Source organism: Melozone crissalis, unplaced genomic scaffold (genome assembly GCF_028551555.1).
Source record: "Melozone crissalis strain CALT ecotype California unplaced genomic scaffold, PUWL_Pcris_2 ptg000018l_1, whole genome shotgun sequence".
Lineage (NCBI taxonomy): Eukaryota > Metazoa > Chordata > Aves > Passeriformes > Passerellidae > Melozone > Melozone crissalis.
This window is the reverse complement of record NW_026535796.1, coordinates 5294864-5320014: the sequence shown is the minus strand read 5'-3', so window position 1 is coordinate 5320014 and position 25151 is coordinate 5294864. Positions and strand designations below refer to the sequence as shown.

Sequence of the window (25151 nt, the reverse complement as noted above, 5' to 3'; positions counted from 1 at the left end):
TCCCACATACAGGACAGCTGTTCAGCTGCACGTTTTCCTGAATTTTGCTACCTATGACAGCAGAGAAATGGGCCTGTCAAACAACGTGCCAAGACAATGGAGAGCTCCAAATATTTTTATCACTGATAATGCTATTCAGGAAGTTAGTTATAAGTCAAACTAAGTGCTGCAGTGTGCAATGTATGCTGTTTATATCCATGTAATCACAGAGAAATGCTCTGGCTGGCCATGGTATCACTCAAGAGCAGAGAATTGATCCCTTCTGAGAGCCAGCTAAATCCAGAAGTGCTGCAGCAGAGCAGGGAAGGATCCAGCTTGTGGAAGGTGCTTGGCTTGTCTGGAGTGGCTGCCGCAGCCATTAAACCACAGTAGCTGAGGGATCCTTAAAAAGTGCTTCAGGATGATGAATCCCTCCTATTGTACAGGGAAAGAGCTGACTGCAGGCTCCATCCTGTTCCACACCTCCCAAAATTCCATCCAAATGGAATTCACCTGCAGCTCACAGGTAAATTCTCCAGTTTGCCACACACAAATCATGGTTTTTAGCAGGAGCTGTTTAACACCATGTAAAAAAGATTCTGCCTCTATTGGCTTGTCACACACGTCACTGACATGTGTAATGCACAAAATGCAAAGTGTGCAAATACACCCTCCCTGGGTCAGAATAGGGGAATCTTATCTCTTCTTCTGAGCACAGGAGATTTCTTGTTGCTCATAATTGTAACAGAATTTAAAGAAATAAAATATTTTATGACATAGCAGAAGTATGATTTTTTTTTCAGATAAAATATAAAACATAGTTAAGAAGAAAACCTATCAATGCTTTCTAACACACTGTACTGCAAAATGAGTCAAGACTCCTTGGTTGGGAGATGGAAGTGTTTGCATCTGTGAAGAGTCAGTCTGACTTGAGTGCCTCATGCAGCAATTACTTACACATGCTTTTAGAGCAAATTACAACATCAAAATATTCTCCATCACATTAACAGAATGTCCAAACTGTCTTTTATTCCACACAACTTCAACACGTTCAGCATATGTGCAGATTCGGTATTTTATTTTAATGTGGAAGAATTCCACTGCCATGATTAGGCTCAGAGGTATTTCTGACCTACCCCAAATCCTTTGGGAGGCTGGGATTGGATACAGAGAGGCTCTGGTGTAATGTACAAATGAGATGCTGAAGGTGGGTTAGCTTCACTTATCTTCTCCAGTTTGTTTAATTTTTATTTGCTGATTCTGAAGCACTTCTTTTCCACAGAGGCACATATGGAACCAAACTGAGCAATAATGCTGTAAACAACAGCTGCAGCCACCTTTTGGCTTGTTCCTATTTCTATAGCATTTTAGCAGCTTTTGCTAGGACTTGGCAAAGCTCCAGGTGTTACCACTCAGAGGGAAGGGAAAGCACCTCTGAATTTACCTCAGAGCTGACAGGGATCAGCTCCAGCAGGATGCACTGTCCACAAACTCTGCCTAAAATGTGCTGAGAGACACCAATGCAGCACATCCCAACACTCCTCTGAGTCCTGCAGCTGCTCTTGGGACAATGATTTGAATAATCCATGGAAGCTTCTCCTCTGGGCAGAGCACCTGGATCATGGCATTCAGTCTTGCCCCACACACCTCAGAGCTCCCTGTGAATCTGGCTGAAGGTGACATTAAATGGCACACAAAACCCCACCAGGGAACCTCTCATTCCGGACACAGGAATCCTTTGGCACAAGGGACACCAGTGAACACCTTCCCAATGCAGGCTGCCTCAAACCACCCAGAGCAGAACACGGCCTCAAGCACAGCCATCTCAGATTCCCAAAATATCATGCTAAAACTGCTGCAAACTGAGCTGTTACTGTTCAAACCCTTCCATATTTTAGCAGTTCCTAGAGGACAACAATTCCTGGAATTGCACCATCAATCCAAAGTTCCAGCACTTCCCCCAAACTCCACAGTTACCTTTTGGAGAATCCCATTTGGAGCTCTGGTGGCTCTTGGTGGCTCCAGCCATTTCCCTCCTGCCGTTTCATCCATCCAGACTGTGCTTCTGGCAAAGGGCATTCATCACCTGTGGATCTCATGGCCATCCTCTTCTCCCTTTCAGAGTAACAAAATATCAACCTAAATAACAGACACTAAAATGATAACATTAATGCAAATTGCATCTTTTTCTCCCCCAATTTCATTCTCAGTCTTTCCCTTCAGAAGAAAATGCTGCCATGCTCCTGAAACATAACTCAAAGGCACTGACAACAGATAAAAACACAGTTTGTAGTTTCTGTCCTTCCTGGGTTTGAGATTTTTAGTCTTCCCTTCTCCCAGGGTCTCTGCCAACCTCTGCAATTCCAAGCAGAATGGGAAACTTTTTCAAGTTCTGTAATAAAGAACAATTTTCCCATTTTCTCCATTTGCCTGGCTGCTGCCCTGCCCACTCTCCTCATTCAATGCCACCTCATGTAACAGGCAAGGGCAAAGAGTTTTAGGATTTGCTTTAGACTTTTCTTATTTTGCACATGTTGTGTCTGTAAATGCCTTCTCATAAAGGCCTGGACTTTGCATTTTATTTGGCAAGAAATCCTGTGTATTAACTCTATATGTATATATGTATATATGTGTGTATATATATATGTATATATCGGTATATAGGTATATTGTCCTCTTTTTCAAGGGCTCTATGACTTTCTTGTTGAAGTGCACAATGTCACTGTTTTTGTCTTTAAAAGGAGCAGCTTTACCTCATGCAGCAGAAGATCAGATTTTTTTAAATCACATATTAGCAGTCCAAAAACTATTTGTGTTACCTACTAAGTTCTTTTAAGAGCAGCAAGGTAGGAGTTCTAAGTAGCATTTCTTTCCTCAAGTATTTATTAGCATATTTTATATATATATAAAAAAATATATAATTTATAAATAAATATACAAATAAATATAATATATAGACATATAATATAATATGAGATATATGATATGATATATGATATGATATGATATGATATGATATGATATGATATGATATGATATTTATAAAATATACTGCTATTTGAGCCCACTTTTACTACCATATAATGTATTTTTCTTTTCCTCTATGCAGATGAAATGGAGCAGGCATTTTTGCTACATGGCTTCTGGTTGAAAAAACATTCACTGGATGTACCAAGGGAGACTTTGTTTTAGGTGTGGTGTTGGTGTTTCAAACTGCCAGGAATTCTGTCCCACAGAAAATAACAATATTAATTACATAATATCTCAAAATAACATTAGCAATAATTAGTAATAGGATACAGCAATGCAGTAGCAATTTTTGGGCAGCTCAGCTACACTGAAGAAAGCCAAGAAAATTTATAATCAAATTGTTTTGGTTAAAGCAATAAACAGAAGGCAAAGGCACCCATATTTTACTGTATGACAAAATCCTGTATTTATTATAAGTTATTCCACATTTGAGAATACCCACACACAGCAGATAAGTATGTTACATCATGGAAAGAATTTGGAAATTCAAGAAGAGACTTGACAGTGCATCCTTTGTACCCATCTCCAGCAGCTGATAACAATTTGGCCCAGTGGGCTCTTGATAAACAAAGCTGTGATGTTCTCCTGGAGGGACACTGATAGCAGCATCAGCCATGGGATTTCCAAAGAGCAGAGTGCAGCACACTTGATGCTGCCTTCACGTTGACCTCTTTCCCCAGTGCTGTTAAATCTAATTCCAAAGAGTGATAATCACTTGTCAAATGCTGAGGGTGTTTGAAGTCCAGGCTCAGATCCAGTGTTATCCCTCATGGCAGCCCAGCAGACCACACTCAGCTCCCCAAAATTCCAAAATACAATGCACAGCTTGAGCTAGCCACTGGTTCAGAGCACTTAGAGAAACAAAGAACTTTTCCCTTTTGGCTCGCAGCATTTCAGAGCACCTGCAAGCATTCAGGGCACCCCTAGGCCACGAGCTAACAGGGATCGCCTTTGCTTCTCAAAAATTTCTCAGCTAAATTTAGACCTGGTCAGGCAAGTAAAGGTCAAAAACAAAGCAGAGAGTGAGACAAGTTTGGAGAGAGGTTTTGGGGAACAGATAAAGCAACTGCCCAGGGAGAAGCACAGGAGATGGGAAGGCCTCCTGTGCTGCTGAAGGGGTGGCTGCATGGATGCGCTTCCAGGGCTGCTGTTCCCATGGGCACTGGGAGCTTTGCCCACCCCTCTGTGTCCCAGGCTGTGCCTTTCCCTGTCCCTGCTCTGATCCTGTGTGTGCCAGCTTTCCCTGTCCCTGCTCTGATCCTGTGTGCCAGCTTTCCCTGTCCCTGCTCTGATCCTGTGTGCCAGCTGCACATGCTCTGAGCTGCTCCCATTGCTGTTTTCCTCTCTGCTGGACCCTGGCATCAACTCCTTCCTTTGTCAGGACCAGCAGCCAGCCAGGGTTTGCTTCTCCTGTGCCCCTCTCCACTCCTGACGTGCAGTTTTCATAATCTCTGCTCATCATGGCTTGGTGAGAAGGGTTTTATCTAAAATCCCAGCTTCTAGTACACCCCAGTGAGAGCAGTGATGCAGTAATTTGTAATTTGGAGTGTCACTGGAGGCCTCATCACACTCTCATGTAACTCAAACTGATAATGAAAATGAACAGAAATTGCTGGGCTGCAATCCCAATATAAACTGAAGGAACTCTGTCTGTCTGGGTTGCACATACATATTTTTCAAATAAAGTTATCAGTTTTCTTGAGATGCTATCATGAAATAAGGAAAGCTCTCTTTATCTCAAGTATTGAATGAATTTAATTTAAAAGACTTAAATATGCAGAATGTTTCACTGTGAAATGGGGAGCAGGTCTGAGGAAAGATAAAGTGGGAAAGTTGCACAGAACCCTTTTCCAGGAAATACCTGAGCACCAAAAGGCGACAGGCATGCAGTGACCTAGGCCAGGGGAGAAACATTTTTCAATTGAGGCCTTTCAGACAACAGCTCAAAGAATTTAGTGGCACTCCATAGCAGCTTGCTGGGGTATGCATGACCTTATTGACAGCAACATTTAGTTCTGATAGCAAAAATAGAAAATCTGCTTGCATGACAAAAACCTGTGTGCAGCAGTCTTTGAAGTAAAACACATTCAGCACCACAGGAAATATCTACGTGTTTGGGTTTTGTTCCCAGGCTGAGAAACTTGTCACACCTGCCCCTGTGTGGTCAGCTGTGTGCTGTTAATGACTGAAATAATAACTGATAAAACCAGTTTATCTGAAAAAATTATTTTGCTCTCCAGAAATTTGTGGCACTGAAGAAACAAAGCCTCAAAGCTCATGCATGAAGAAGGGCATGCAAAATGTAGATTCTGGTTAAAAGCAGATGTCTGATTGCTGTAGCAACACAATGCCACTTTCTGAGGCTGTCAGGAGACCCAGAGCCTGCCCTGACACTGCTGACACACATCACACACTCAGTGGTCACTGACACCATCCCACATTCCAAAAGCAGCTCCCCAGTTAATTCCTGGCTCTGGTTCATTAGCTCTTGATGGGATATTTTCCAGCTTTTCATATTCATACCAGATAAAGACTTTCTGCAAGCTTTCCTTTCAGTCAGGGGCCTGAAGCAGAAGAAATCAAGTTAATTTTGACTTAAGTTTTGACTGTTCTTTGGTTGGAAAACAGTTTTAAAGATGAAGAAAACTGGTTGTTTTAAGTACAAAAATAGAAGAGATTTTTAAACTTAATTTTGCTTTGAAGCAAATACATGATTTACCCTAATTCAGGAAGCACTGAAAATGAAATGAGAGCTCTTTGAAAATCAAAAAAGAATATAAAAAGAATCTTACCAGCATCCTGGAAAAACAGGCTGCCCAACTTCATCAAAATTCAATGGCAATTCCAGTACCAGCTCTTCAACAGTATTTTGTTTAAAGTTTCAATTCCAAATAATTTGACTGCATGAAATACTACAAAGATTTGAATGCTTTATACTAAACAGTCAAAGTATTTTTGATTGAAAATTTAGTGCAAGCACTTACTTCAACTACTGCATAAAAATATTTAATGTGAGGGATAATGTGAGCACAGCAGAAGCAAAATGAAGTTTTAACTGTTGGGATGGCACAAAAGCAATGCAACACAAGCAAAGCCTGTGCATGCAATTAATTAAACTTGAGAGCAGTCTACCTGCACTATTGCTCATTATATTGAGCTTCTCTGATAATTACACACAATTTTATGATATTATCAATTTGAACTTCCTGGAGGTCTCGACATGACCAGAGATGTTGCACCTTGCATAACTCTTGGACAGATAACAGAATTCAGATGGACACTACAAGTTTACAAGGTTTTGGAGTTCCTGTTTGGGGACAGGCTTGAATTCCAGGAATTCTGAGTGGAACAGTGAGAGAAGTTCATTGAACAACAAAGTATTCATTGATATTTGCTGAATATACACTGATAAACAAGGCATCCATAAATATAATAAATTAAGAATATGCCTCAGGTTTTTCTAGGTGAGTAAAGGGGCAAGAAGGAGCAGTATTCAATACCTGAAAGAAGCACTATTCAATACCTGAAAGGACTGCTGCCTTTGCATCTCCTTCCAGGATAGTACTGTGGTGCTTTTAGTTTAACTCTTAACATCTCCTACTATTGCCTGTTTTACAAATAAAATCTGAATCTGTAAAATCTGAACCTGTGAATCTCCCAAAAGACACTTAAACACATCTTCACCAAAGAGTAGGCAATGGAAAAACTGAAAATGTGCCAAAATTAAATAACATTTCCTATTCTAAGTGGGCAGGTTCTAAATTCCAAGCAAAATTTGAAGAGGAAGGAGGAATCCTGAACTATACAATGCAAGCTGAAACTGGACAAAATGTAATTTCCCACTGGATGCTGACTGGTAAGTGAAGAGAGGAAACAATACTGAACTTGCAGCATCCTTACTGGCAGTCAATTAATGAAAAGCTGGATGTGGAAAAACCCAAAGATGAAAATTCCCTGAACGAGAATGTGGATGCTACCACTGCCCTTGGCTTGCATAGTAGCCAAAATTGGGGAAGAAACTGATCAAATACAGACAAACCCCCAAAAGTAGGTGCAACAGTGATACTCAGCATGAACTTCAGCATAACTGGGGAATGGGTAGATTAATCCCAGTTTTCTGACTCTCCAAAGCAACCACAGGATAATCATGAACAGACAAAATATTTGGATGATCACAAATATGAAAAATGAGAAATGTGGTGCAGCCACTTCGATATTCTCCAAGAATATTACAGGATGAAAAGGCAAAATGACAGTATTTGGACAAGATCACTGCATTTTTGTTATGTCTGAAATTCACAAAATATCAGATACAAATAATGTGTGTGGGATGTGACACAAAATTTTGAACATTTGTTCTTGGGTCTGTTAGCTGTTTGTGTACCATTACATAACCAGTGACCCACACGTGTGGCATGCTAAGTATTTTATTTTTCAGCGTAGTAATTCTAAGGCTCCATCAAAAGAAAGGGGTTTTATAGAAAACACTTGTTAGATAGGGAAGAGAATCACTGATAAAATACCCCAGTAACAATTCTTCAAAGCCTAAACTCGCCTCATTCCTCCACCTACGCCATGGATGTTTTGTTACTGCACACAGAGAAGGACAAACAAAGCTCTCCCCTCCTGTAAGACCTGGGATGTTGTAATTCTCCTTTCTACAGCAGCAATGTTTTGGTGCACAGAGTGGAATAGTGATGGAGCAGCAGGGGGAGCACGTCCGCTCATCCCAAATCCTGTGTGGATTTTTCTAGAAAATGTTCCAATATGAAGTTGAATCCCTTTGTACACAGCATTTTTTCCAAACAAATTCTCAGTTCCTAATTCTCTGCTGCTGCTACTACAACTCAAGCACAGTGGCAAACCCTGTAGCTTAAGCTATGCTGACTTGTCCACGTTTTCTCCAAGTTGGAATCTTCATTTTGCAGAGGAGAGACCTCCAGGGTGACACTGCAAACCCTGTGTCCTCACACCAAGAGCCTTTTCCTACCATTCCCTTGTACATTCCCTACACAGACACCACAAACACCACGTCTCTCATTTCAGCTTTTATTTGGGTATTTTTAAGTTAAGTTGCTCAAGTCCATTTTCCATCAATACAGACACTAAAAACTGAGATCAACATTTAAGGCAACATTAGCATCCATGCCAAGCCCAATCTGCAAACCAGGTCCTCCAAGCACCACAGCACCCAGAACTGCCACGGGTCCCCACTCTGTCACACGTTCCCTTTCCCTTTGGACTCTGCTGTCCCACACCACTCAGGAATTCCTTTTACATGCACAGTCTCAAGTCAGACCTTGCCATTTTCTTTTTTTTTATAGTTTCTTGTTTAAGAACTAGATCATTTTTGCATAAGGTGATATGAGTGAGATACGTCTCAGGGTGAAATTATGCAGTTGACTCATGTTGGTGATATCATACAGAATCTTTTTCTTTAAAAAATATATTTAACATTGGTATTCAATGACTTTAGTATGAACATTACGTGTATTTAGCCTTTTGGTAAAGGCTATACATTGAGACTTGTTAGAATGATAATTTTGCTTTAAATTCTGATTTCTTTAGTGTAACTGTTGACAAGTGTTTGAGTTAGGGATGCCCAAGTGCAACTTTTAGGTCAGACTATTTACAAGTATACAAAAGACCATGTAGCTTTGAATACACCCACTATTCTTAATACAGAGTAAATAAGGATTTGTCTTGTGCCCTTGTGGAATATTTCAACAGGTGAGTCTTGCTTTTTTTTCTCTTTTACAGTAAAAGGAAAGTTTTTACTTTTCCTTAAGGAGTGTATTTATTACAAGATGGTTAGCATACATATATCACATAACATACAAGCGTTAAAACTGACCAGTTACAAAATAAGCAGTGGTATGTATATCTTCATATAACCTAAGAACAGGATCAGTATTTTACAAAGTACATATAAAAGTACTTCATATACAAAGAAAAATACAAATGTGCAAACACCATTGTCACAGGTGGAAATTTGTCAATTGAAAAATGCTAGAAAAATCCTTCATATTTTTGTTTTGAAATTGCAATTGCATTAAAAACAGCTGCATTTCCTATTGTGTGTGGTGAGAAATCTATGTTCCTTTCTGACAAAATACATTAGTTATAAAAAAACCCACAAAGTTTAATAACTGAAAAATCTTGTAAGTATAGTCAGTTTGGTTAGGCTGACATTAAATTACAAGCAGAACGTCTGGAAAAATGAGAAAATAGTGAATCATATTTACAGACCTTTTGTAATATTAGTGTGCTATTTAACATATTAACATTTCAAAGTAAAAACAATGGCTTAATTACCTACATATTCTACTCAAAGTCCTCATTGTTTGTAGACTGTAAAATTTCAACTAATTTGGGGCCATTAAAAATGTTTCGCCAGGATTTTAAGCAGAACAAACACAAGTTCATCAAAAGTAAAAATCTATAAACAGTCTTCCAATTAATGTGCAAAAAAATGTTTAAAAAGTATCAAATCACGACACCTCAAACTTCATTATGTACATATCTGTAAATGCTGTTAACTAGCTAGTTTTGTTTTGTTCTGCTACAAATAACTTACCTCTGTCCTGCAAAATGTCTGCATTGTAAAGATTTCAGTGCAAGTGCTTGCTTCATTGTTTAGTGCATTATCATGTTCGCTATTTTTTATTTTACAGTGAGCAGAACAGCATATAAATTAACACATACAACTCACACACAAGAGATCCTTCGTCTACTGAATTCCTAGATTGTTGTTTTCCATTGCTCCAGGGTAGTGTCAGCCAGTTTTCTTTCATTTATCCCATGGGAATTGCAAACAGAATAGAAAATAAAAGTGCTATCTATGGTCTTCAGGTAATCCCTAGATTCTGAAATTCCATAACAACATTGCAGAAGCACTCAGCAGAGCACAAGACAGAGAATGACCTGCACACTGAGAAGACACTTGAAAGTCTGGCATCAGGCAATTTCACTTTTTTGGTCTTTAAAAATATCTACTGTCTATAAACATTGGCAACCTGGTGTGTATGTCACTGGACTCACAGCTTCATTTATTTATCTGTTTTTAGGAATTGTAGACATGTTCCCTCTTATTCATGACTAGCTTGGAAATAAGAACATTCTGCTTAAAAATCTAAATAAAGTGGAAATACACTTCTGGTTGAAGGGAAAATTTCTACACTTTCCTTTGGACATATTTCCTAACAGAATAGCTCTGAAATCAGAAAACCGGGATCAGATGCTAGTGCAAATACAGCCCACTTTTCTAGCTAGGAATTGTACTGAAGAAAGATGAAATTCAGGATAAATGGATTATTATTTTTTCAAGTCCTCCCTGCAGAAAAAAAAAATAGCAGTTACAGTGGTTATAATTATTAAACTGAAAAGAACTTATTATGAACTTTAATGGCTGAAATGTAAGGAAGGCTGGTTGTGTGTCAGTAACATTCCAGAACTCAGTTTCTTCCAGGATGAGGTGCTTTAAATGGGACTTTATCATGGAATGTTTTTCTCCTTTCTATGCATCTGAAATGCAGCTCTGGATCCTGTCCATCCATTGCTGAGCACTCTGTGCATCTTGGGCACAAAAATTATACACACGTTTATTTGTCTTCAGCTGCAAGGAAAAACAAGGACACAAAGAAGTCAGCACATGGAAAAGAAAACCTGCAGACTTCAAACTGCAATACTCAATTGGGTCTGAATGTAACATTTTTGAACTATTGCTGTTGAGAGTGATGTCAGGTACATAACTTTTTATTGTCTTGAAATGGCACAACAGTTCTTTCCAAGCTCATACCTTCCAGCAGGACTGCAACAAGGAACTTAAACACATCGCAGGAAAGAAGTTTCACATAAAGATCAAATAAAGACCAGATATACTTACATCAAAAAAGGCCTTTTCACTGGCATGTTTTGGAGCTCCAATGGTTGGAGAAGCAGGAATCACAGTTTCCACTTCTGCAAGGTCTATGTGTCCCTTGCAGCTCGTATCCTCACCAGAGTCGTAGTATCGCAGCTGGAACGCGAGAGAAAAGAAAACCCAGATGTGCTTTTAGATGGACCTTTCAGATAAATTCCCTTCTCCTGGATACAGCCTGGGGGCATTGACTGCTAAGAGTGGGAAGCACAAAGATGACTAGGAGCTGAGGAGGTGGGGGAAGAGTATTTTGTCCCCAGAGCTCCAGAGCAGAGAAGGAAACAGTCACGGATTGCTCTGGGCAGAGGGCACGGGAGGCAGGAAAGCAGAACCTTTTCTTCACTGGTCATTACACAAAACCAACACAAAAGCTTTACTTCACTGAGGCATTGATAGAACAATTATCCTCTCTATTTCAAGAATTTAAAGTGATCAGCAGAAATTTAAGTGTAATTTTAGGTAATTATAAACCACACAGAAAGCTCACATTTTCCTATACTGCACACAGAAGTTGAACAAAGTCTGTGCTTTTTTTTTTTTTTGTCCTTGCAAAGATACTTTGATATGGATATTAATCACTCTGTAAAGTGAGTTCCAACATGCAAACAAGTTCCAAAAAAGCCCCCACAAAAAAACCCCACCGAATTCTCATAAGCCAATGCAAAATAGCAACAGAAACTTTCACAGCAAAAGTCAAACAACAGAATTCCAGCTAGGATTGACCTGTATTACTCCTACATCTATCATACTCAGAAGGCTATTTGATTATACAAAAAATGTAAAAGTTTATTTTTCTCCTGCAAAATGAACCTTTTCTCCTATATAGAAGATATATAGGATATATTAGGAAGAATAATTATAAACAGCACATTTGTTGGTATTTACCACACTGATCTCAAAGTATTCAGTTAGCATTTCAAGAGATGCCTGTCTTTATCTATATTACATATTTTAAAGTGTATGGACTACAATAAATTAAATTTTTTTAAACAAAAGCATACATGAGTCTGAGAAGTTATAACCCCCACTTTGTGGAATATTTGGCTCACAATATTTTACTGCCTGATGACTCAATGTTATTTGAAGTAACAAGACCATAAATTTCTACTGCAGAATTCTGGCATATATTGTAAATTGGATAAAAAGTTTAGACCAACAGATGTCTATTTTTGGTCCTCCTTTTTGTACAATGATTAGGTAAACCCTTATGAGTGATTTTGCTACTAAATTTACATGACTGACTAATCTAAAATACTCCTATATGTTTTTGTAAAATACTCTTATATGTTTCTTTCTAAAACAAAAAGGCAAAATACTAAAACTCCTCCATCCACACAGAATTCTGTATGAGCTAAAGATACACAAGACAAACATTGATAGGTCATGAATGATGTAGCACACATCACATCTGAAAATCATCATTACTAATATTCTTTGTAAGACCAATCTGTACAAACCCAGTCAATAAAAAAAGAGCAACATAATAATAAAAGAAATCCATTATCTAAAAGAATTTTACCTGGTGTTTTGTCACATCTAGCACAAACCAGCGAGGTTTCCAACCCTTTAGCAAAGCTCCTCTTTTGTACAGCGTACCTTCAAAAGATCTGAGAGGGACAGAAAACACAGTGGCATTGATCCCATAACATGGATACTGCTGACAAATAAAAGCCCCAAAATGATACATATTAAACACTTATTACATACATATCAAACACTTATTTTCCTGCAGGAAAACCAGCAAGATTTAAACCAATAGTTTAGCTGTTGGTAACTGTGATATGCAGATAAAATACCCTTTTAGTACTTTGGATGCATTAAATGTACAACTACAATTTGCTTGTGCATCCAATGAAAGGGAAGGGTGAAGGATGCTGGTAGGAGATAGAGGCCCATCCATTGAGACAAATAAAAGTAATCAAATCCAAAAAGAAGGAATAAGGTAGCCACAGAATATTCTGTGCACATGAAAGTTTAATTGCTTCCTAAGGCAGAGACTTTTACTAATGTAATAAAATATGACTAACTACTGTCTGATTATTCAGTGATATTCTATGTGATTATTATTGCTAACTACTGTCTGATTATTCAGTTTACCTATTTTCATCAGTCTTTGATGTGAAATGATTGTACAGCGTGGTTGTTCTTCTGTCTACTCCATTGGAGGGAGAGATGCCTGAGCTCTGCTCCTCACCCAGCCCACTGTCAGGTATTTCCAACAAAGACCTCTTCTGATAGGAATGCAGATTGGGTGACATCATCCCTGAGGAGCCAGAAGGATGTCTCCGGAGCTGAAAAGGAGGGAAATAAAAGAAAAAAGGTAATTCAATGTGTCTCTAATTGTGAGAGGGTCTCAGTGCTGTACTCATAATAAATACATGGTACAACATGTAAGGTGGGAACTATTGTCAGGCCAAAAAATCTTCCTAATACAAGTCAGTGCTGCCTCAGAGAAGAAGCCAGAGGGATGGCAATGCTCTTGCATTTCTTAGGCAGAAGGGTGCACAAGGTGGGAGAAATCAGTATTTCAGAAAAGTGACATACTGATATATTCCAGTGACATAATACTGAACAGTGTTTGCCTTGCTCTCTCAGAAGCATCTAAAACTGAACAGACATTTGGGTACAATCCATTTCCCTGATTTCAAAGGGAAGGAAGGGGGGAAAGGAAAAACTACGGCTTCCAAGAGCTACTTTATAGATCCATGTCATTTTAGTAGAATCTCAATAGCCTGGAACAAGAGGGACCCTGTATTTGGGCCTAATCTAAATGACAACACTCTACAGATACAGTCTTGAACTGGTAACTCAGTGTGCAGAATTCAGAGGCCAAGCTCCCAAAAAGCAGCATCTAGCATTATTCCTGGTGCACACAGAGACCAAACAGGCAGCCTTTGATTTAGAAAGTATCTATACTGTCAGCTCCTCTTGTTACCACAGTCAGGAATTGGAAACACAAACATGAATATTTCTTATCTCTACTTAAAAATTATAAATCCATTTAGCCATGGAAATGTTTTTATGTATCTCTGAGAATCTGCGATATCCTTTTGGCTACTTTCAGAAATTGAGCTTTTTTAGCACTTCAAGAATCTTTCAAATGTATAAAATCATACATTTCTGCACTAGTCAAATGCTCATTTTATCTGTGTTAAACTACTTTGGAAAATCAACTAGATAAACAGCACAAGTAAAAATACATTTTTCAACATGTAGAAGAAATTAAAGGCTGATATCATGGGTTAGAACAACATATTCAGTTTTTCAAAAGCAGTATTTCACTCCAAGAAACACAGTGGTTTTGTCAGTGCCTCAGGTAGCCTATATAGCAGGAATGGAATTATTCCATTGGACAAGCTCTTTTCTACTTACATTGTCTTGTCTGCTGTCATCCTTGAGATTCATTTTGACCCTTTCCCACAAAAGCTGCCACCTCTCTGGGCTCTGATTTAATTTACTTTCCAACCTCTCGATTTCCTGAAACGAATTACAAGGGTTTCCATAAGAATAAACATTTCTAACTGATCACTCCCTGGCAATCATTTTTATACAACCATTCTCCAGTCTGTGTTTTCACCCAGTGAAGTTCCAACCCCTCTGTCACACGAGCTATAAACTGAGAGCCATCAGAATCAGGACTCAAAGGCACCCCAGGGCAGCACCAGCCACATTTCGTTCCTCCTGCATGTCCCAGGTTGGAGGAGCCACCAGGCTTTCAATTCTCCCCTATTTCCCTTGAACACACAAAATTCAACACCCACAACAGAAAATTCTGCCATAACAGAAACACAACACTGATAAGGACAGGCTGTATTTTATGAAAATATTTACAAAGAACAAATTCTGTGCTGCGACACCAACACTGGACACTGCCAATATTAACATTTACCCTGGTTTATAAAATGTGATACAAAGCTGTAATAAAAGAAGGAAATGAAACAGAAAGATTTATTCAATCTGGATGCCAAACTGTAACAACATGTTCTTGTTGTGGAACTTGGGAATATGACCTATGTTGATAACCTCCAGTTAGGGTTATTTCCTGTTAATAAGACAGTGCAAAGTTAAGTAAGAAGAGGCAATTTTATGAGTTTATGTTTACTTGTGGACACTCATTGATACATTTGTCAAGACTTTGAAGTGTGGTCCATATTCCTTGCAATGCTTCTTTTCTTCATTTTTACTTTCAACAGCTATATTGAAGCTTCTTATTAATTAAATAAAATTAAACCCTCTATTTTGCAAATTCAATTAAGAATTGATAAAGAATTGAAGGGATAAAAAATTGCCACGGGACATAGGCTTCTCATGCTATATAGAAGCTAACTAAGCACCTAAGACATTTATTTTAGAAGTAGAGAAAGTTTCTACTTACTTCTACCATACTTAATAATTAAAGTAGATTACATAATATTGTCCAATTCCTATTGATCTTTTGATTGAATTTTTTTTCAGGAAATTGCTATTAATTGAAAGACAGAAAATTATTATACTTTTAAAGTAAGAAAACATTTTGATAAGGAAATGAACTTCTGAACTAAATTTTGAACTCTTAGGTGAAAATAAAAAGCCAGCATTTGACAATGTAACAGGAACAAAATATTTCTACAAACTTTTCCTTGCTGAAGATAAATTAGAAAACTCCAAAGAGAAACTAAATATAAGAAATGTGGCTTAACAGCAAGAATCAAACAAGAAGCTTTAAATACTGAAGGTAGCTGAAAGTCACATATACTTCTCCTTCTGCTAAGAAATAAAACCAGAATACTTTTGTTTGGAGTATCTTCAGGTAGATAAAAAAATAAGGAATGATGAACACAAGCCAGACTAAAGCCTTCTCTAGATGACTTGTTTGTCTTTGAAAGTGCTGAATGGAAAACACTTCTGGGGGCATAAAACTGAATCAATTTACCAGACACTTTTAAAAGTAAAATCCTTTCCAAATTTCTGCAAAAGGATACAAACTCTTTATTGCCCTAAGTTAGGCAGTTTAATCTGATCATTCTCTTTCTGCCCTGGTCTTGACTTCTGAGTACAAGTCCTTCTCTGCAGAATCTGGAAGTAACTGAAACTTGTTACTTAGCAACTGGGTCACATTCCTTCTTTTTTGGCTCCATGGTGAGTAGTGCTTCCAGAACTTAAAATGAAAAACTTTCACGAAAAACTTTCAACAATCTCCTGTATATAACTTGAAAAGTTAGGACTAAATTCTCCTTTAATAGACCCCATGTAAAAAAACATACATGGCAATAAATCACTAAGATTTACTCTTGCCTCTCCAGTTTTAAATTTTATGGAAAGCAGCAGATTTTTTTTTCCTTTCCATGTGTGGAATGGATTCTGAGTAGATGCATTTCCTTGAAAGAAAAAAAAAATCTTTAAATTGATCTCTCTAGTTGATCTGCTGTTGTCCAGGCTTACAGGAGCAGAAATATATACACATACATAAAGAAAGGATAAAGAAAGATATATAAAGAATATCTGTTTCCTACAATTAAAAACCAGCAATTAGCATTATTGTGCCTTCCAGAAGATCTGCTAAATAACCTGCTTTGGAATATTTGAATGGTAGAGACAGGAGTTAGATCTGCAGCAGCTCCAGAACTCTGGAGGCTGATCTCCTCTTTTGCACCCACAATAAGTCTGTGAATGCACACAGGTTCATTTCTCACTATTTTTACAAATACCAGAATCTGATCCACTCTTAAAAGAAGAACATCACATTCTACCCTGAAAATTCTGAATTAAGGCACTCAATAACTTCTCTGTTTCAGCTTTACATCCTGAAGTGCACTATCTAGTTTTCAATTGAAAAATGTCTTTAGAACAAACAAATTTGGGCTTATCATTATAAACTAAGCAAGACTCAATCTTCCCCAGTAATTTACGATGCTAAATATGGTCTCAATTGAAACATTTTTTGGATACCAACAAATTCTCAGTGGATTTATGATTAAAGGAGGTCTTTCTCCTATATCAGCAATAGCCCTAAATTAACAACTTGTTTTAAAAGAACGTTCACTTTGCTTTTTAAACTTAGAAGAGTATTTTTGTAACCTTTATACAACCTCTCCAAAGTTTTCCAAATGTTCTTTCCATTGCTATCTTTTATTACTATAATCTAATTCACAAATAACATTCAAACTCTATAAAAGCTGACCCACATTTCTTTAGCCTATAATGTGGCTAATTTCCCTGTTACATGGCAGTTTCTCACAGTTGTGGACATGGGTAGTCTGGCACCTACCCCGGGAAGAAATGCAGGAGAACATTGTTGTGTTCCTGATGTGCTCCTGGCCTCTGGTTACCTGATACAAACCTCCCTGTGCTTTGCTGAACAATCCCCACAATGTTCCCTGCTGAGAGGCTGCTCTTCCCTTGCCCCTGGGAAGTTGGAAGCTCTGAGAAGTTCTGACTCTCTTATTTTGAGTCAAGGTGGGGGGTTTTACATGAGATTCTCTTTATTTATTTATTTTTATAACTGAGCATTGTTCCTGCGTTCGATCAATCAGGATTGAAAGGAGCAGCCCAAAGGAATTTGAGGAATGTGCCAGAATAAAGCCAGAATAAAGCTAAATCTCTATCAAAATCTTCAAGGACTCACATCCATTCAGAAGCTTTCTGCTTTAAGACTTGCTAAAAATCATCTTTGAATCAGGAGAACTGGGGGCCTAGAGTATATCCTGATTTTCCAAGCATTGCAATAGTGGGCTCCATAATCCCAGACTGAATTTAAGGTAAAGTCTGCAAAGAGTTTTCAAAATGAAACACTGCACACAGGGATGTGTATCTGGACGTGCAAGTGGCTCAAAACAATGGAAGTGAAGACTGCCCTTGTCATTTTCCTGCACTATCAATTATGATGATAACCAAATGTTAGGCTGTTAATTAATTGCAATCAACAAGCATCTTCATCTTTAAGAGAAGACAGATGTTAAATCACTCTAAATAACTACTACTAACAATGATGATAAGGGATCATTTTTCATCTTCTAATGAGGACAGAAACTAAGCAGCCTAAGTGAGCCCAAACAAGAAAAAGCCAAAATCAAGCATCTATTTCAAGTACCAAAATATTTTGAAGAAATCTAAATTTATCAGTTTGCTTTTAGTAAACATGAATAAACTAAAAGCAATCACGGCAAGTTTTTTTGTGAAATGTGGGCCAAGATGTTCAGTTTATGTTTGTGTATCTGCTTCCCAGTTGTTACAATCAACAAGTGTCAGATGCTATTTTCTGATCTGTCCAAGAAACTGGGTCATTTTATTTTCACACACCTACTTCAAAATGAGGAGAAAGAAGTCAAGAAAGCAAGATTCACCATTTACCCAAATGAAAATAGCTGCTCCTGCATTTGCTATGAAAGGTAACCTACAATTTTATTTATTCTTTAAAACAGACAGTGAAGACATGAATCCATGAGTAGTGGCTGACTACAATTAAAGCATGCTCCCAGGGAAGTGTACATCCAGAACAACATCAGCTTTGCAGGAAATCTGATTGATTCCCAGAACCTCCACCACATCTCCAGATCAGTCTTATTAAAACCTGTCTTGACATCTATCATGATCCTTTATGAACAGTACATCTGTAAAGCAATAACTTCAGTAAAAAGTAAATATGAATTTCATGAGCATAAGAGAAGTCACTGTTCTGTGCAACCCAAGTACTCACACTTAAAAGGCTGGTGATGGCATCAGGCTGTATTTTTTTTACATCATCATAACACGGCCACACTATTTTCCTCTTAGTCTGAGAGGCTGAACCATCTGCTTGGTCATTTTCTTCTGAAACACTGCATTTTGCAGGTACCATGGTCCAATCATAGGAAGGACCTGTAGCCAAAATCTCTTCTACATAATAATCCCACTTTTTGAGGCTGGACATATTTACATTTGGCTTCAGTGCCTATTTGAAACAAAGTGTTAGTATAATGACATGTAGGAAGCCTTTGAATTTAAGATTTACAAAACAATACCTGCATTTACCAGATTATTCTAAATTGAGTTCTACAATGTTGAGTGTACTGTGAATTTTCTAGAATTATTCAAGACACAGCCCAGTCTAGGGCACAGACATTGTCATATAAGATAGAGATGTAGATAATGTGATTCAATCAGATTGTTATGAAATGTATCCCATTAGGACTCTAAACTCAGTTCCCCTTTAAAGACAATTTTAATAATAATTCATGTAATTTAATTAAATCAAACAGGGAACCTAATTTAGCTTACCAGGATGCATGAATACCTGTTCCAGAATTTGGTCCTTTAAATTACATTTCCATGCCTTTCAGATACTGCTCCAGTCAATCAGGTAAGGTTAATTTTGTCCACCAAATACATAACTCAGCTCAGAACAATTAAGATACCAAAAAGTACTCAAGGAATCACTCAGAATAACAAACCACCTGTATTTTAGCAAAAATCATACCTCAACTTCAGCAGGGGCATAGAGGTAATTGAAGAAAACAGGGCTCCTTTTGTGCATCTTTTCAATACATTCCCAAATACAAATTCCTTTCTTGGCATGTTTATCTCCTTTATCTTCAAATAATGTCCCTGGGGAAAAGAAGAGCAGCAAAAAGATGGCTTTGGGATAATGCTCAACAAATGCTAAAGCACAGCCCAAAGGAATTTCACAGATTGAAGGTATAGCAAACTCTACTATCAAATGCCACTGCAAGAGGAAGCCAATAAAGAAGATAAATAATAGATATTAACATTGTTTTGGAATAAAATGGTTGCTCAAGTCTAATCTGCTCTACAGCTACAATAGTTTTTAAGAAAACATTACAATTGATCATATGCCATGAGAAGCAGCCCTCAAAGCAGAGAAATTTGGAGCATGTTTGAGTGGACAAGTCCCAAGAACACCCTCAGCTGGGCTGCACATGACAGAGTAAAACAGAAAATATGAAAGGAGAAACACTGAAGATAATGCAGGAGGGAGAAGTGGGAGGAAATCGATGGAAAGGCTTTTCTTTCTTGAAACTTTGTGCACTCTCTGATGCACTCGCAGAGCCTTTGTTTCTGTTAAAGAAGGTATTTAGCAGGGAAAATGGAACTACCTGGAAAAACTGCTAAAACCTAAGCAATTTATGCCAATTAGGCATGGCACTAATTGCTTCTACTTTCTCTTAGGGCCCTCAGAGGCACGGCTCAGGAGTCACTGATGCAGGAAATGCTACATGTTCTTCACCTCCATTTTCCTTTCTACACCTGAAATGTAATTCCATGACATGGAATTCCTTATGTGGTCACCACACAGCTACTGGACCATCTTGACCCAGGCAAATTTTTGTACACCAAATATTGAGGAGAAAAATATCAACAACCACACAAGCAGTATGCAAGACACAAAGATCACACATACCATGTTCTAGTCTCTCATAATCTGAATCCAGAAGAAATGTTTTAAATCGATTTGATATGTGATGAAAAGCCAGAAACTTCAGATAATATTGATTGAACTCAAACTCTGTCGGGTATTGGTTATGAATCTAAAAAATAAAATTAAGAAAAAAAAAAGGAAAAAAGTGGATATTGAGGATAATACAAATAGATATGTAAGAAATAATAAAGTGAAATGACAGCAAAACAATTCCCCCATGAATGCTGAAAATAAATTGCAAGTGTCACAAAAATCTTTCTAACATTTTGTTCTAGAATATTTTTTTGGCTAAATAAATTAATGTATTTTCTATGTTGCAAGAACATTTCAGAGCATGAGTGTATAAGCAGTATCATACTCTGAACAATCCCCATGATTTTTCCAGGAAATCCAACTGGATAGAAATCTTCTATGATAATTCTTGAGTCACCACATAACTTCACAGATAAAGATGCTACTCCTGGATGTGGCTGGAATTCAAACTTTAACTGAAAGGTTTCACATTGGATTTCTGTCTATTGCTGAGAACCTCATGAGGCAGACAAGTACAGAGACAATGCTGCAAATGAGAATCCACCTACCACTCCTGAAACAGCCAATTTCTCAAGTACTTACTAGTCTATACATATTTCTTCCTTTTCAAAATATGACCAAAAATATTAGAGTATGGAAATAACCCCACACTGAGGAGGTGTCTTGTCATTATTCTTTTAAAACAGTAAAAACCATGTCATTCCTTAAATTGTTACCCTCATTAGGCTGAGGATCTGTCTGATTCAGTGAATGACTCCAACATGAGTCAGGAGACTTTATTTAAGAAAACTATACAAGATTATCAGAGTACAGCACTGTGAAATTGCTGGTTCTTCACAGGAGCTCCTCTTTAACATTATCATAAAAAACCTGATGTAGGATCTTAAGCACAAAGTTTAATATTCATGGCAAAAAATTTAGCATTAGTTACTGATATTTATACTTGATATCCATACAAAATGAAAGATTCTAAAAATCTTGATGAGATAGTGCTTGGAGAAATTTCGTGTGTTAATTTAAAATTTACTCTTCAAATAAGCTTATGACTAATGTTCTTTATTTTCAGAATAAACACAGCAATTAACTGAAAATTCCTAATTGCAGTGGAAATAAGTACAGCTTGCAATTGAAAAAGAAACTGCTGACTGAATTTCACATTTGAAGTAAGTCCCACTGCTCTTTGTCTAGCTCCACATCAAACCTGTAATATACCTTTAGTTCTGCAATCTACCCCTGCCTTGTCTTCTGCATTCCCACCACTCCTTTTTCTGTTCCATATTTTCTCTCTCATCTCTTATCAGTTTTCTCTCAACCTGTCAGTTACTCCATGAGGTTTTTTCAGTAATTATGGGAATTGTTACTAAGATTACTTGAAGCTCCATACATTTATATTTCCACACAGACCAGCTAAATAAAGGGGGAAATAAGTGTTTAGCAAGGAGAGGTTTTCTACTGAACATACAACAGTGACAGGAAAATCCCTTGAAAGGACCTACAAACACCCACACAGCATTTCAGTCAGAGAATTTGCTGTTATTTTATCTCAATATTATCTTGGGGCTGGGCATTTTAAATGCTCAGCTACTTTAAGACATGTCAGTTCAATATACCCACTCTTATTTAATCCCCATTTTTCCCCTGATACAAATACTACATTCCTGCACTGATTTGCAAGAATAAAAGATGTACGAATAAGCAATTTTTTTTCTATAATAAATTCAGGACTTCAATTTTATAGACAAATCAAATATTTAGCTCTATTTATAAAAAAAGAGGTTTTCTTCCATATCTTCTTTAGAGCATATTTTATCCTTGTGTTAGAAGTTTTTTTTAATATACTGTAAGAAGGAGAGGCAACATTCTGCTATTTGACATGAAATATACACAGGGTATTAACTTCTACTTACAGTCCAACAATTATTTTAATACATGTAAGAGTTACAAGAACAAGCTGCTGATAAAATTCTGTCATGGCTCTAAATGTTATGGGTGATTCCATTTCTGAGATTTCTGGATGCAGAAATATTGTAATAACGATAAGTTATTATAATTATAATTTACTTTTAAAGAGAAAACATCTATAAAACATTCCTCTGATTGAGGTAAGCAATGTAGTAATTATTGTTGTCTTAATCTCCATAATATATGGACATTTAAAACCTGATTAAACCTGTACAATGTTTCTAATATTATGATTATAAAAACTTAGCATTCTGGAGTTGTTTTTAAAATTACCATGTTCCTACTGAAGTAGCTCCTAAATGTATTTAATAATCTTACAGATCTATCAGTTTTCCTTAGTTTTCTAATACATTTTTGTTTTTTTAAATCAATTTTTCCTTAGCATGAATGAGGAATACAGCACTCCCAAGGTCCTCTGCTGGTGATGGCTACGAGGTTTTCCTGCAAACCCTGGAATGCCTGAGCACACCTCCCATGGGAACAGCACTCACCTCCTCTTACACAGGGTGCTGGGACACAGCTCCTCACTGGCCTTAAAAGATGTCAGCTCTAGAAAATCATCCTGTTTTAATTAAGGTTAATAAATTACCAAACAGATTCAGAAGAAAAATAAGAGAAGCTTCCTCACTGACATCACTTGCATAAACTCCGTCTCCTTAGAAGCAGGAAAAGCATCTGCCAGATGCTGCTATTGTGAAAGACTGGTTTTGCATTAATAATTCAGCTGACACCTGGAGATATTGGCATAAACAATGACTTTTTATAAGATGATGCAGTTCTAATTTAGGAATCACTGCTTCATTTGTTTTCTCTGGATCTTTAGTTTAACCCCTGATATTTAATGCATGTACTGGCTCTGTGGTAATTTTCTTACTGCACCTAGTATATGGATTGTAAAGGGTAAAAGTACTTTGAAAGGACCAAATGTTTGCTTCCAGTTAATGGGTAATTTTAAAAAACTGATCATAATATATTACACTTCTGGGTCAAGTTGCAGTCTAATTGGATTCTGTAGTTGTGTAACAATTTGCACAGAAACCAATGAAAATTCACAAAAATTTTCAGGTATGGATGTTAACATACATATATTAACTTATAACTTATTTTTTATTATGAATTCATATGAAATTTCAACCAATAATTTGACTTCAAAATCATTTTTCCTAGAAATTACAACCACACTGTTAGAATTTGGTAACTCATTACTATGAGTTAGAAGAGTTATCATTAGAAGGATAATCTAACTCTAGTTCTAGAAAAGTTACTCAGAATTTCCTTCTCCATGGGACTGTAGGTCATTTAGCTTACAGACAAGTCTGTATTATCAATATTGGACTGATTGTGCTTCCCATGCCCTGTCTTGGACGAAGATAACGCTGGGCAAAATAATTATAACCCCTTCACAGCCTTATCTTTCCTCAGAAGAAGTTACTGTCTCCTTCAGATGGACAAGCTGAACTGCTTCTGATGGTCTTCTCTACCAAATTTTCCCCAACCTTTTGGCTGGGAGCTGCCAAGAAGGCCTGGGCTGAGGGACTGGAGGTGCTCTCTCCAGGAGAGCAGCAGTGAACAGCTCCTGGTGGGCAGCAGGAGGCACCAGTCCTGCTGGAACACAGCTCAAACCCACAAACACAAAATGCTCTTCTCTCTGGAAAATGAATCTCCTAATAATACCTGTGTATTTCCTAAGACAGAGGCAGATACCTGCTGAGTGACTGTGATAATTCACTTGGAGGGAATTTTGGAAGGAATTTGAGATGGGACCTCTGAGTCATTTTTGATGATGGGATTTATTTTTCTTATCTTCTACGTAGTCAGGAAGGGTGAGTTCAGCTCACATCTTCACTGCATGGTTCAGAAGGTCACAAGACCCTTAGTTACAAGACCTTTTAAGGAGTTACTGACCAATAAAACACTGCCAACAAGGATACTTATGTTTTTGACCCAATCCTTAAATATTTCGTCTTATGTACCCATGCTACAGTGTAAGCTTTCTTAGCCAATCATGTTATGATGCACTAAACAAATTAAATATTTTATTTTTTTCTCTATCTTAAACTCTAAAACTCTAAACTTTCCTTTACTTAGCTTAATGTGTCTGTGCTTTAAACTATAAATCCACATCCTAGCACCTAAGTTTGGAAGCCCTTTCCAAGGTCTCAGACCAAATCCTGTGTTTAATTCTAGGTTTTGGCTTCCAGGCCCAAAGTTCTGAGAGTTCCTTGCATTTTGGATTCCAACAAGTGGCAGGCACTGAAGCTGCTCCCTGAGGTGAATTACAAAGGGCATGTTCCTGTATTTCCTTGACACATTCACATGTGTGCAGCCTGAGGCAAAACTGCACCTGACAGTTGTGAACAGCAGGGATTTGTCCCACTTTGCATTTCATTCCAACTTTTAAAGGTGGGATGACTATAATCCACTATTCCATGTCCTTAGAACTGTAGGTTTTGTTAAACATAACTTAAAGAAAAACCATGAAGAGAACATGGTCCATTCTATTTCATGACAATAAATCCAAATCCTTGAATTTAATTTTTAACTTTCTTCTGGATAACCCATTTGTTTACAAAACCTGTGTCACCTCTGAATCACTTGAGAAGGAAATACTGCATGGACATTTTAGGATAATTTCCTTGTAATGACAACTTTCTAAGATTTATTACAGTAAAACTGAAGCAAAGTGTTTCCAGGGGCAGAAACAGGATGTAGGCTATGTCTATATTAGCAAGAAATCAGAAGGAGCCCAGAGTAGACAAAGAGACTGAAGGAGCTGCTGCTGAGGTCCCTGCAGCCATACCACACATCTGTGGTTTTACCTGGACTGGATTTAGT

The 25151-nt window shown here is 37.5% G+C and overlaps 1 protein-coding gene across 7 annotated transcripts in view; it reads right to left on the bottom strand.

The window, feature by feature from the left end:
• Positions 1–8051: 8051 nt before the first annotated feature.
• SBF2 (SET binding factor 2) overlaps positions 8052–25151 on the bottom strand; it is a 231008-nt gene continuing 213908 nt past the window's right edge. For all 7 annotated transcript variants that reach the window (XM_054275684.1, XM_054275687.1, XM_054275689.1 and 4 more), the window contains 8 exons: positions 20304–20430; positions 19362–19489; positions 18603–18836; positions 14300–14404; positions 13025–13218; positions 12447–12534; positions 10895–11026; positions 8052–10624 (listed from right to left, as the gene is read on the bottom strand). In XM_054275684.1, coding sequence (XP_054131659.1) covers positions 10526–10624; positions 10895–11026; positions 12447–12534; positions 13025–13218; positions 14300–14404; positions 18603–18836; positions 19362–19489; positions 20304–20430 — 1107 coding nt within the window. In that variant the 3' untranslated portion in view covers positions 8052–10525. The remainder of the gene's footprint in view (positions 10625–10894; positions 11027–12446; positions 12535–13024; positions 13219–14299; positions 14405–18602; positions 18837–19361; positions 19490–20303; positions 20431–25151) is intronic.